This window comes from Phallusia mammillata, chromosome 3 (assembly GCF_965637545.1).
Source record: "Phallusia mammillata chromosome 3, kaPhaMamm4.hap1.1, whole genome shotgun sequence".
Taxonomy (NCBI): domain Eukaryota; kingdom Metazoa; phylum Chordata; class Ascidiacea; order Phlebobranchia; family Ascidiidae; genus Phallusia; species Phallusia mammillata.
In genome coordinates this window covers 14,811,229-14,823,335 of record NC_137254.1, presented here as the reverse complement: position 1 = coordinate 14,823,335, position 12,107 = coordinate 14,811,229, and the positions used below count along the sequence as shown (strand labels likewise).

General features: G+C 36.4%; 1 protein-coding gene and 1 pseudogene across 2 annotated transcripts; one reads left to right on the top strand and one right to left on the bottom strand.

The window, feature by feature from the left end:
- The window catches only part of LOC145219640 (uncharacterized), a 225,974-nt pseudogene that overhangs the window by 190,683 nt on the left and 23,184 nt on the right, over positions 1–12,107 (top strand).
- On the bottom strand, positions 7,316–10,435 carry LOC145220349 (galactosylceramide sulfotransferase-like). Of its 2 annotated transcripts, none has more exons than XM_080087586.1 (7): positions 10,145–10,435; positions 9,858–10,046; positions 9,082–9,233; positions 8,774–8,968; positions 8,567–8,669; positions 8,201–8,323; positions 7,316–8,004 (listed from the first exon to the last, which is right to left on the bottom strand). In XM_080087586.1, the coding sequence occupies exons 1-7, from the start codon at positions 10,289–10,291 to the stop codon at positions 7,753–7,755; spliced, it is 1,161 nt and encodes a 386-aa protein (XP_079943712.1). In that variant the 5' UTR covers positions 10,292–10,435; the 3' UTR covers positions 7,316–7,752. The 2 variants fall into 2 exon arrangements, with proteins under 2 accessions (XP_079943712.1, XP_079943711.1); XM_080087585.1 differs by having other exon boundaries at positions 8,522–8,669; positions 10,145–10,434.

The following is a 12,107-nucleotide window of genomic DNA, read 5'->3' as shown; positions in this document are numbered from 1 at the left end:
TGCTGGACTGATTGCCCTGTTGTTGCCTGTGAAGTCGTACGCTTGTTGAATGCAGTTTCTTTAGAACTGAATGCCAGATTACTGTGAATTTGGCAGTTGTATGTATTAGCATTATGTCTTGTGTTTAATAATTGTTTGTGTGTTTCTCTTATTAAAATCACTTGGTGGAGTGGAACTAGGTTTGGTTTATAGACAGGTTTTACTTTCATAAAGTAATTTAACTTTAACTAAAAGTTCGTTCTTACACAAAAAGCAATAAGCGAATTAGTGAACTCACGCAATAATAAAATAACTAGATAATATAATCTACATTAACGTAAGATTATACTCTAAATTTAGTGGCATTTCTATGATAGCTCAAATAGTTAATTTAGACTAAAAAGGCTACCTAGAAACGTTACATTGGTGCCTCGAGTGAGGTTTTTTGTGCTCACTTTTGAGTCTCCGAGGAACGCTTGTTTTATTAACTGCACGAATACCTAGTTTTCATAACAGTCTTTTTGCAAAACAATTTGTAGAAATGCACCCTGCGACCGATTGCACGGGACACTCACGGACCTTTCAGGTAAGTTACGCGTCGAAATTGATTTGGACGAGAACGCTTTGCAAATTAACAGCGATGCCGTGCGATAAAAGTAAGTGAATTAGATTGTTTAAATGTTGAAATTGCGAGTTTACGAAGAGCTTCTGATCATTATTTAATACTTTTTGGAAAGGAAGACACAACGATTTTTAACACTATTCTGTTGGCTATTATACAATTTTTGTTGTCCAATGTTCTTACTTTAAAACTGCTGATTGTGCATCAACAAGATAAAAGTTATGTGCGCTTTTCTTGCCTTAACAAAAGCTACAATCTTACAAAAACAACCACTACATTTGCAATATTTGTTCCCAGTTTGGACATATTGCCACACATTGTTATGTTGCACAGATTTTCTATTCTACAAGTTGGGCTGTTGTTTCAAAACTTACAGCAATTTTGATTCACTTCCTATTTCTAAGTGTTTAAGGTCAAAGATTCAACTTCCTCCACTTCCAAAACACATGTCACCGGCAAAATCCTGGAAAGAAAGTTTATCAAGAGAGACAAGGATCAACAAAGGTTAGATCTAGAACTAAAACAAACGTGCAAAATAAGGACGAATGTGTTTGACAAAGGTGCGTGAAGGTCAACAAAATTATAAAGGCGAAGCTCCGTTGCAATCACAAAGACCCATTGCATTTTTTTTTTTCTTTGGCACATTTTGCCTTTTTCTCACCTTGATAAAAAAAACTTTTTGATTGAAAACCTAACACGAACGCCCTTTCTCTTTCCAAGAAGTTGCTAAATTGACTAATCTAAACAATTAGACCAACCAGTTATCCTTGGTGTCAGCATTATTTTCTTATTAAAACAATTTAAAAAAATAGAATTGCATCTAATCAGCTTCATCCCTAATTTTACGTTCAAAGTTTGGATATTTGAGTAAATCAGTAAATCATCGTTCTCCAACGGAATTCTTCTAAAAAAAAAAAATCAACTTTGTGCTTTCAGTTTTTTATTCCAATGATGCTTAAATTCTCGTTTTTTCTTCTAATGAATCAATCAATTCGCAATTTCAAAGCCAATTTATAGTTATCGAAGAAAAAGCATCCTTGGATTTCCCTAAGAAACACGGCAGGTATAGTACTAATCTAGGCAGATTATACAAATACTTCTGTTTTCAACACCAAACAAGCTGCATTCAAAGCCTTTTCTATAATGGATGTCGTGACAACAAGCTCTTAGCTTGGCGTAAAGTAAATCTTTTTAAATTGCATGTTTCTGAAATACTTTTGCGTGACATATTCAATAAACATTTGCGTAATTTTTGGATTGACAGATTTATGGCTATACGCTTTTGTTTTTTATTGTTTTGTGTATAAATTAGGTGAGGCAACACCTTTGCAAAAAATGACCTTAATAAATTAGGTGCGGCAACACCTTTGCAAAAAATGACCTTAATAAATTAGGTGAGGCAACACCTTTGCAAAAAATGTCCCGATTTTTTTGGGTTCCAATGTGAAGAGAACACCTATATAAAAAATCACCCCTGTCATCCCTGCCTGTCTTGTATGCGATCGGTACTTGCAGGAAGAAAGCGCTTGTAACTTCGTGGATGATAGAAGAAGTAACATAATGCTAAATAGACGCCTCTGTTCAGTGTCACTTGTCGCTGCCGCGTACTTTGATTACGGGTTTTTGTGTAAGGCGGCAAGTGAGCTGTTTGCGGGTTACTTTTAACGTATGTGACACGTTGTATTAAAGGTCTTGCATTTTATGTTATTTTGTACATAAGGCTTTTCTTTAATTGTTGTGACCTTGAATAGTTAGACTAGCCTCTGTTTATCCATGTAATTTTGTGTATTATAACCACTTTTCTTGCAGGATTTTAACGGTTGTTTTTCAGGCATCTCAGGCTGATCACCTTTTAGGTATCATGAGCAACTCTAACATAAGATCTCAATCCTAAGGAAAGTGCACTTCCTTGCAACCTAATCCTCATTTATGCGTAAAAATCAAATAAAAAAATATAAAAACCCTAATAAACCCACACCACCTTGCATCATGTAAGTAACCCTGTGTTTCGTTTTCTGGCTGACTGACGTGTCAATAGTTTCAACTATTCACCTGCTGTGCCTCGTTTAATCAGAGGAGAAAAGAATCTTTGAACGGACACACCAAGGTATGTTTAAATCCCTTTTGTAATACACAATTTTCCAGTTATTCTCAGAAACCTGGTTTCCTGCGATGAAACGTTCTCAACATCACAATGGACTGTGTCTAGAGTCCAACGTGTTTGTCTTCTGTAGTAACTCTTCTGTCAAATCCTGGTATATATCTCTACATATGGGACAGATAAGAGTTTACTATTATTTTGTTTCCAGTCTTTAAAAATAACCCTTATCTCTGTAAAGCCTTGCGATATCATAAAATGGACTTTGATTTTAGTCACAAACTTTTCTACTATATACATTCTTTTTCAAACTTAACAGTTTTTGTTTGTTCACCTCATACAATAATTGTTTTATGATTATTACTTTTCTAGCAGGTTCAAGACATGTTTGTTTGAGGACTTTTAAATTATGTGCCTTCAGCTTTGCTCAGCAGATTTCACTTGACGAGATTTCAACAACTCGCCAGAGAGCTGCAGCCCCAAGAGTCGAGCAAGCGAATGTCACCGTTTACAAGCTTTATGAACTTGAAGACCCGCTTAAACTTTTTGGAAATGTTTAAGTGGATACAACTACTGGACACAATTCAACTATCCAACAAAATGGAAACAACACTGACCCTTCACAATATGGTCAATCGCTTACAAGCGGAGACAATTGGACTTGGAACTGATGACATACGCGTTAGTTCATTACATAACACTCAAACTCGATTACTCCTGTCCACAGTTTAATCGAACACATACATAAGTTATATTCTTCTCTCTATTTTAAAGTATAAAACTATGCCTTGCAGTTTTAATTATACATTACATAATTTTGAATTCATCAAAATGCATGTTTCCTTAAATCTGAACTAAACCCTACATGAATATAAATGTTGACTTTATTTGAACCTCGATTAACCCATATTATCACGTTACTTACGCGTTACTTACTTAAAAATAACTCATTCTTAATTTCTTTCTGTCAGCTTTTCCTAAAGCATGCTATCCTTAGGATTCCACACCAACTTTAAAATTACTTTTTTCGCTATAAATCTTTGCTCAGAATAATATGAAAACCTTTATACTAAATTTCCAGTTAACCTTCGTTGTAGCACTGCATGCCAACGTCAAATTACTGTAGTTTTGTGCTGTCTTGCTTCTGGTTTGTCAGAAATAGCGATCGCATGCGGCGTGCTATTTGCCCCTTTACAAACTAAGCTTACATCAAATATACCACAAACCCCAGTCACTTTAAAACCTACATAATTTTGACACAAATGTTTCAACGTCTTTGATTTCGCGTTTTTTTTTCGCTATGGCTATTGTTCATTTGACATGCAACACATTTAAAGCAACCCTCCTCACGTCTACCAATTATAAACCAAAAATTGACGTGGAGTTCTTTAGACCGAGTCACAGACCATCTCTTCCGAGTTCCAGAAAACGAAATTTGCAACCGAAGACCTGCGTGATTGCACGTGAACTGCAATACTTTGAGACACTGCAACTGGCTGCAGATAATTTGCTACATCTCATTCAAGAAAACAAATTTGAGCACTTCAAAATCAACGTCATCTGCAACTGACCCTTACATTACTCAATTCCACCCTGCGGTGCAACGAAAATTATGTTTACAACGTATCACTCTACTGAAAAGTTTGAAGTTGCCAACGTGTCTCATTCCAACTTCACATCCATGGCAAAAGATTTGCAACAACCGTCAGCAACCTTCTCAACACAACTCGATCGATATGCGGAAATTGCTGAACAGAATTCATTCCTTCGAAATTCTTGTTGCAACTGGTTTTGATGACGTCAGTTCTGTTGTTGACATCACTATTGATGACGTCACTGGCGCCTGGGAAATTCCCACCCTATGATTACCATCATTGGCAGCTGCTCAGTGGAAGCTTGCCTCTTCCAGTTGGAAGCTACTATGGTTGGAACAAATTAATCAACACAAAGACAATCTACCCTTAACGGAAGGTCTTGCTCGTCAAGCAAGTCCTCTCTGGGGGGGAGCAATGTTGGGTTTAAAACCAACATGTTTGATTACAACAAACTATAATTGGTTTCCTCACAATCAGAAACAAGACGTCGTGCAATTCGCCCTCAGGTCAGGTCAATTTACTGACCAACGCGAGAGATCTCTGTGACGCCAACGCTGCCAAATTAAGCTACAAAATGTCGTGCTTCAAATGAACGATAGCCCACTAATTCTGTTTAATTGTGTAACTTTCATCATTCTCTTGTATTGGCGCTTTTCATGTAATCGCCCTTTCTTGCGTTCACATACCTACGACATAGTATTTATGTGGTGCCTTTCGTTGCGAAAGGGAGAGTGTTATCCTCGGGCAGTCGTCCAGCGTGTATGCTGGACTGATTGCCCTGTTGTTGCCTGTGAAGTCGTACGCTTGTTGAATGCAGTTTCTTTAGAACTGAATGCCAGATTACTGTGAATTTGGCAGTTGTATGTATTAGCATTATGTCTTGTGTTTAATAATTGTTTGTGTGTTTCTCTTATTAAAATCACTTGGTGGAGTGGAACTAGGTTTGGTTTATAGACAGGTTTTACTTTCATAAAGTAATTTAACTTTAACTAAAAGTTCGTTCTTACACAAAAAGCAATAAGCGAATTAGTGAACTCACGCAATAATAAAATAACTAGATAATATAATCTACATTAACGTAAGATTATACTCTAAATTTAGTGGCATTTCTATGATAGCTCAAATAGTTAATTTGAACTAAAAAGGCTACCTAGAAACGTTACACACGGAGTAAACGGTTGAAAGAGATATGAAGTATAATTTTCTGAATCTTATCGTTTTGTGACTCGCTGTTTTTGGCTTTGTGACAGCTAGGCCCTCTTAGTTTATGTAATTCTAATTTCCACGGCGTTTTGCTTACGTTTTTTTTTACTAGTTTCATTGGCTAACCTGCTCGCTTGGTTTCAAACCACTGTTAAAAACAACAATCGAGTCGTCGTGAAGTCCTATTGTACACAAACAAACAGTTTTTATTATTGGGGATGTGTATTGCAATGAAAAACATTCCAAACACAAGTGTACAACAGTCGTTTGCAAAATAAACTAATACCAACCTATCATAACCGTCCTAAAATCATCATTCTGAAATTCATAACAATGTACCCAATTGTTGCATGGTTAGCAAATCGACCTCAAAGAGGGTTACAACTTTTAAGTAAAAGAGGCAAGGTTGAAGCAGCATTTCAGGTGCTGGTCTCTTTACAGTTGGCGTACACATGCACACTTGGTCTGGATTTCTTGCAAGACTATCGATGGATACGAAATTATAAACACTAAAGTACTAAACGCTGAGTCCAAGCAGTGGTTCGCTTCCATTACTACCTTGACCAGATACAGGTTCTGTACAATCGGAATCAACGCTTACCCGCTGTGACGTTGTAAATAAATACGAGTTTGGCCCCGCCAGTGGTTACCTTGGATAAAGGTACGCACGACTCACATCAAAGAAAAAACAGAAGCTTCGTGTCTCAGAAAAAGATGCAGTTATTAACTATACATAACGACCCATCCTGAAATGACTCGCACAGTGACAAAAAAGATAAACACGTCGATACAACATTATGACGTCACAGCCAGACATTGGGTCAAATACACGCGTCCTGTATTCGGATACTTTACGAATACTTGTATGACTTTATTCGAATTCATGAATACTTTGGTAATTTTTGGGTGACAGCAATTCGAATGGTTGTCGAATAAAACGAGTCAAGTATTTGTATTCATGAATTGTTGACCAAACTACAATGACAAGCTATTCGAATACACCAAGGCATGTATTTGTATTCATGAGTTCTATGCACTTTTTAAAATTCGGTAATCACGATCTGTTTCATAATGTTAAGGTGGTAGCAATTCGAAATGTATTCGAATAAAACGTGTCAAGCATTAGTATTCATGAATAGTTGACCAAAGTTGTTGTAAGAAACAAGCAATTCGAATAGCATTCGAAAGCACCGGTTCGGATATTTGTAGTTGCGGAAAATCAAAGAAATAAAAGCGCCCCGAAACAAGGCATTCAATCAAAAGTAACATGAGTTTATAAATTTCAAATTTATAAACCAACAAGCTTTTTTTGCCACATTTGCTTGACTGATTTAAGTCTCCGTAAAAGAAACTGTTTTATACGGAGGGGTTATTTGTAGCTACTGAGGTTTCAACAAAACAACAACTTAGTGTACGGGCAATTCATACAAATCATAAGCGCTGACAGAATAATGCAATGAGCCAGCTTCCTCTTCATGGTACCGAAAAAAGGCAGTGTTGTCAGATTCCACAAGAGATATAAAAATATAATTTACTACCTGTGCAATTTATCCTTTTGTGGTTGGCCGTTTTAAATACTTTGTAAAGCATGTAGAATGGTGAGCCATTTTGTGATTCTATGGCTTACTTTTTTACTGCTTTTATTGATTTTACGTGCTCACTTGGTTTTAAGGCACAATTATAAACTACAAACTAGTCGTCGTAACGTCATATCTTGCACAACTAGTTTTTTTCTTGTTGGAGATGTTTGATTAATCGTAATACTTTCGATGCATGAAGTTGTGTAAGGCACAAACAACAATATCGTCAAAAATTTTATTTTATTTCGTTGCTTATCGGCAAACAATCATTATTTTGAGAATATTTTTAGTGACGTTCACAAACGGGTGCTTATTTTAATGTCAATGACATCCAATTAGTATTTACAATGTTACACGCACGAATTAGTTACAACCATCGGGAAAAAATATAGCATAACGTTCAGTTACGAAAGAGAATTAAACTTATTTAGAGATTTATTTATAAGTATTTGGGTTAGTAACTAGAGCACAATAATGCGCTGCATCGAACTGGAATACAACTGACCAAACAGAAACCCGTATATAATGCAAACAAATAGTTTGCTAATTTAAAACATCGTGTTTACTTTCTCCCACTTGAATCTTTTCAAATTTTCATGTGTAAACTTTTTATGTTTAACGTTCTGTGGTGTGGCTAAAAAAGCGCCGCGATGACAAAAGTTCCTGACCACTGATCTAAGAAATGTACATAGGCTCTTTCCAACCAGGGAGCATGCATTTTCCGTTATTTTCGAACATATAATTTTGCAACTCCGCTTTTAGTGAGGAGTTTATATTTACACGAGACGGTAAACGATTCGGTTTCACAGGTGACCGCTTATTTTGTCTATGGCGTAGTATTTCCAAATCCTTTGCCATTTTGTCACGCCCGTAAGCGTCAACGCGGTTCCAGAAGGTTTTGTTAAAGTAATCGTACAGTGCAATGTCCTGAAACAAAAAGAAACCGTTACAGAATACGACGATATTTGGAACTCCAAAACGAGCTAACGAATTTAGGTAAAAATACGGCATTTACTTCTTAAACTATATCACTCGACTCTTCTTGAACAGCAGTAGCAGTTAGTTAAGTTCAAATATCGTATTCCGGAGATACCATTACAAAACTTCTTTGGCTGTTACGTACGATGTTATAGAGTTGCTGAAAATTTTTCTTTTCCTGTTCATCAGTCAGGGATTTTCGATCGTAATTTCTTTCGTTCACATGAGCAATATTGCTTACAACATCCCAATCGCAACAGAGTAGATCCTAACACAAAAACATTTTTTTTAGTTTCAAACATCCACAATTTAACATCAAAATATTATTTGCGGTCAATAAACTTAATTATCTTTGATGACCCTTTTCAAAAATGCGTCGGATGGAAACAAAGCCATTATTTGTGAAAACTTTTGAAGTTGGAACGATTCATTAAGATAAAGAATTAAGTTTCCACGTCAAACAAACCTTAAGGAGTATTAGAGACTCCTCAAGATATTCAAGTAACATTACTAGATCCATGTGTTTATCCAATTCTTGTATCTGTCTTTTAATTTCCTTGTCATCGTCCAACATTGAGTCAAATCCTAAATCGTATGACTGAGAATTTCGGTATCTGCATGAAAAAATTTGGTTTCGTTTTGATTTAGTGTTTATGACCGATCTAAGTCATTTCATCGTATTCAAACAATTTGATCACCACATTGGCGCAAAACTCACCTAAAATAAAAAGGAACCGAAGAATTGAGCAATGTTGCAGCCTTTGAAAGGAACTGAGCAGTGTCGGCCTCTTCACCCTGATTGACGTAAATTGATGGCATTTGGTCGCAGTGGAACGAACCCGAATTCATTTTAGGGAAAAAGTTGTAAGAAGAAAGAAAATTGTCCCATGGCTTTCGAATTATTGTAAAATACCTAAATCGAATTAAAATATTTGCTCGCCTGTTTAACTAGAGTGCGAAGTTGATTTACTTAAGGTACAACACATACTACCCTACATAAAACCAGCAACTTAGTGAGAATATTACCTTGTATCGGGGTGAAAACATCTTTTCATTTCATCTGCATCAAACCTCACGTGCTGAACATTAATTTCAGATCCTTTTGGAAAACTGAACTTGCACTTAAAACGGCCGGGATATCCCCCTACCATGTATTGCGGAAACCCCACAGTCCGCAACTGTAAAAAGTAATTACATGATATGCATTATTATTTCTTGAATACCGAACTGTGTGAATTAAATATAATTTAATCAACGCAAACAATTTAAATGTGACATTGCGTAAAGCCGGGTGGTACACCACTTTGTCGTGACCCAACAGGAAGAGCTTTTGTCGCGGATAGCAAACAATTAATGCAGACACTATTAACGCAGATAGTTAGTGCAAAAGCAATACAACAATGCTTGAACTATTTTTGCTAATGTGCGACAGCAAAAAATAATGAGTAAAATAATGCGTTACACATGCAAGTGAATTCAGGTTTAAAGGTGTTACCCTTTTGCTGCTCAAAAAAAAGAATGTCATAAAATTCCGTGGTTTTTGAACACAAAAAAAGGTCAAGTCAAGAAGTGCAATGCAAACTTTACGCTAAAGTGCCAAAATCGGCAAGTTGTTAATTGAATGTGTTTTAAGTTTGTAGGTACCTTATGGTGCTGTTTATTTTACGGACCTCTTTGTTTGAAAAAAACATTGAGAGTTTGTGATTGTGGAGATAATTATGAAAGTATTTAAGCCAACGAAACCGAATGGGCAATGATATCACTCGTCAAGACATCACGTTAGCTGAAGTTACAAACCTTACCTTTGACACGTTATGTTTATTCATGAATTTGGACAGTAACTTCGTCGTAGTGCTTGAACCAGTTTTATGAGTCTTTACAAACACAAACTTGAGGATAGGCTTGAAACATTTATTTTTCTCCAGTTTGATTACTGGAGTTATATTTGCGTGTTGTTTCAAAAAGGGGAATTCGAGAAGTTGAAACAGCGGCTGCCAAAAACAAATAGAAGCTTATGAGGAGGCAATACACAAGCATGAAGTTATCTAAAACCGTAGTACAAATACAGCAGGTCATAACAGATACGCACCTTTTCATCGATTATCTTTTTGCCAAGACCTGCGTCAAATTCTCGTTTCGTCGTTGTAATAATCAGAGAATTCAACCAAAACACTGCGGCTAATGCCAGAAAAGCCAAAATACTAAAACTTATGCGACACAATCCTGACCTGTTCATTATGGTCCCTACAAAAACGGTTTAATACGCATTGCGAAAAAGTTTGGCATACCATACTTTATGTGTGCTGTACTAAGCTTACCACTAACATGACCCCTATATCTTAAAATACTACCAAGAGGCCAGGGCCTATTTGTTCAGCTCCATCCACAAAAGTTAATCTGCTCTTAATTAGGCCCAGCTACCAACCTTTAACAAAAAGCAAAGTTCTGTCATAGCTGAAATGCAGTAACTTTATACATGAGTTTGATTTGGGTCTACTTGAAGCCTTCTGCGTAAGTATTTTAGTTTTATCCTAAGGCATTTTGTTAAATGAACTAAATCCTCTTCAAAACGCATTTTATCCGCAGCAAAAAGCGGATTAAGCTTTATGCTGCGTACAGTGTAATCAATCAGCAATAAATGCATCACCGCACTACAGTGTTTGATTACCAGCATTCGATAACAATACAGTAAGCGTGTAACATATAATAAGCACAGGAACTAATTTGTCAATAACGGAGTTAGATTACCCATTTGACATCCTTCGGCGTGAAGACACTTAAAAAGGTTGTGCAATCCTGATTTTAAATTTTTAGCCGTAAATATGTTTTTGTTATTCTATTATGGCTTTTAATTTCTGCAAACCAGGGGTCCGCGCATAACCAAGACATACAAACACGACTGTTCGAGACCACTTTCTTGAGCCTTGTGATAAAGCTTAGAATTCTTTTAAAGAAACGAATTCGCATTGCGGCAAGCTAATCGTTCTCAGCAAACCTGAAACAAATAGTGCTAACTTAACAAATACCACGCATTATTAGCCCCAGACTGTGACGCAGCCCAAAAAATAAATGCTTGACAGTAAATCAACGTAAATAAAATTATGAACAACAATTACCAGACATAAATTAAATCTTTCGGTTTTTACATTTTCTTTAACCAAGACAGAAGTTTGCAAAACGTATTTTTACATAAAGTATTTTTACATCACATACATATTTCGCGACCCAAAATGGTGTAGCAACCAAATATTTGTCATCCAGTGCTTTTACACATTACTCTCCTTTAGGTTAAGATGGACGCAATCTCGTCCTCAATCACCGCATATATCAGTACAGATGCAAACAATCGCTAATCTCATGTAACGCTGTCAAACAGGAAATCGATTGCTTCGTCGCAAAATGTATAACGTCTTGTTAGTGTATTAACAACGCCGCGTAGGGATTAGTCCAGTGTAGGGTTTCTCAAATTTGCCACTTTGGCTTATCACGGGGTTCCCGGGAAATAAATGAAGAAATTTATAAGTTTTTGCAAGCTTATAATTAACTTGTTTACCATCCAAAGTAATTTTCGGTCAGTCCTTTTACGCAATTGGGTGTGTACATAAAGGTCGTTTACAGGGGTACAACATTCGACCCATAACTTACTCTATTTATTTCGTTAAACGAGAATGGACGATAAAGCCGCAGCAATAACTTGTAAGATAAGACTTTTGGATTATACCATAGTGATTTATACGTCGCCGTCACATCGTCTTCATATTAGCAGATAAATTGCGTTAAAGCTCTTACAAAAAATGTCGTGTAATTATTCATTCTAGTTTGCTACAGTTCTGCTGTCTGGCATAAAGCCAAACGAACAATACCCACATAACACTATTACACGAATTGCTTGTTAAAAATATGATCCACAGTTTACGCACTTTGTGGTACGTACAGAACAATGCGATGCAAATGTGTTACAACAAGCCAGCTTCCTGTTTCATGCACGGCGTGAAAGAGTGCAGCACAATGGATATCAAGTATAATTTGCTGACACTTGTCGTTTTGTGATT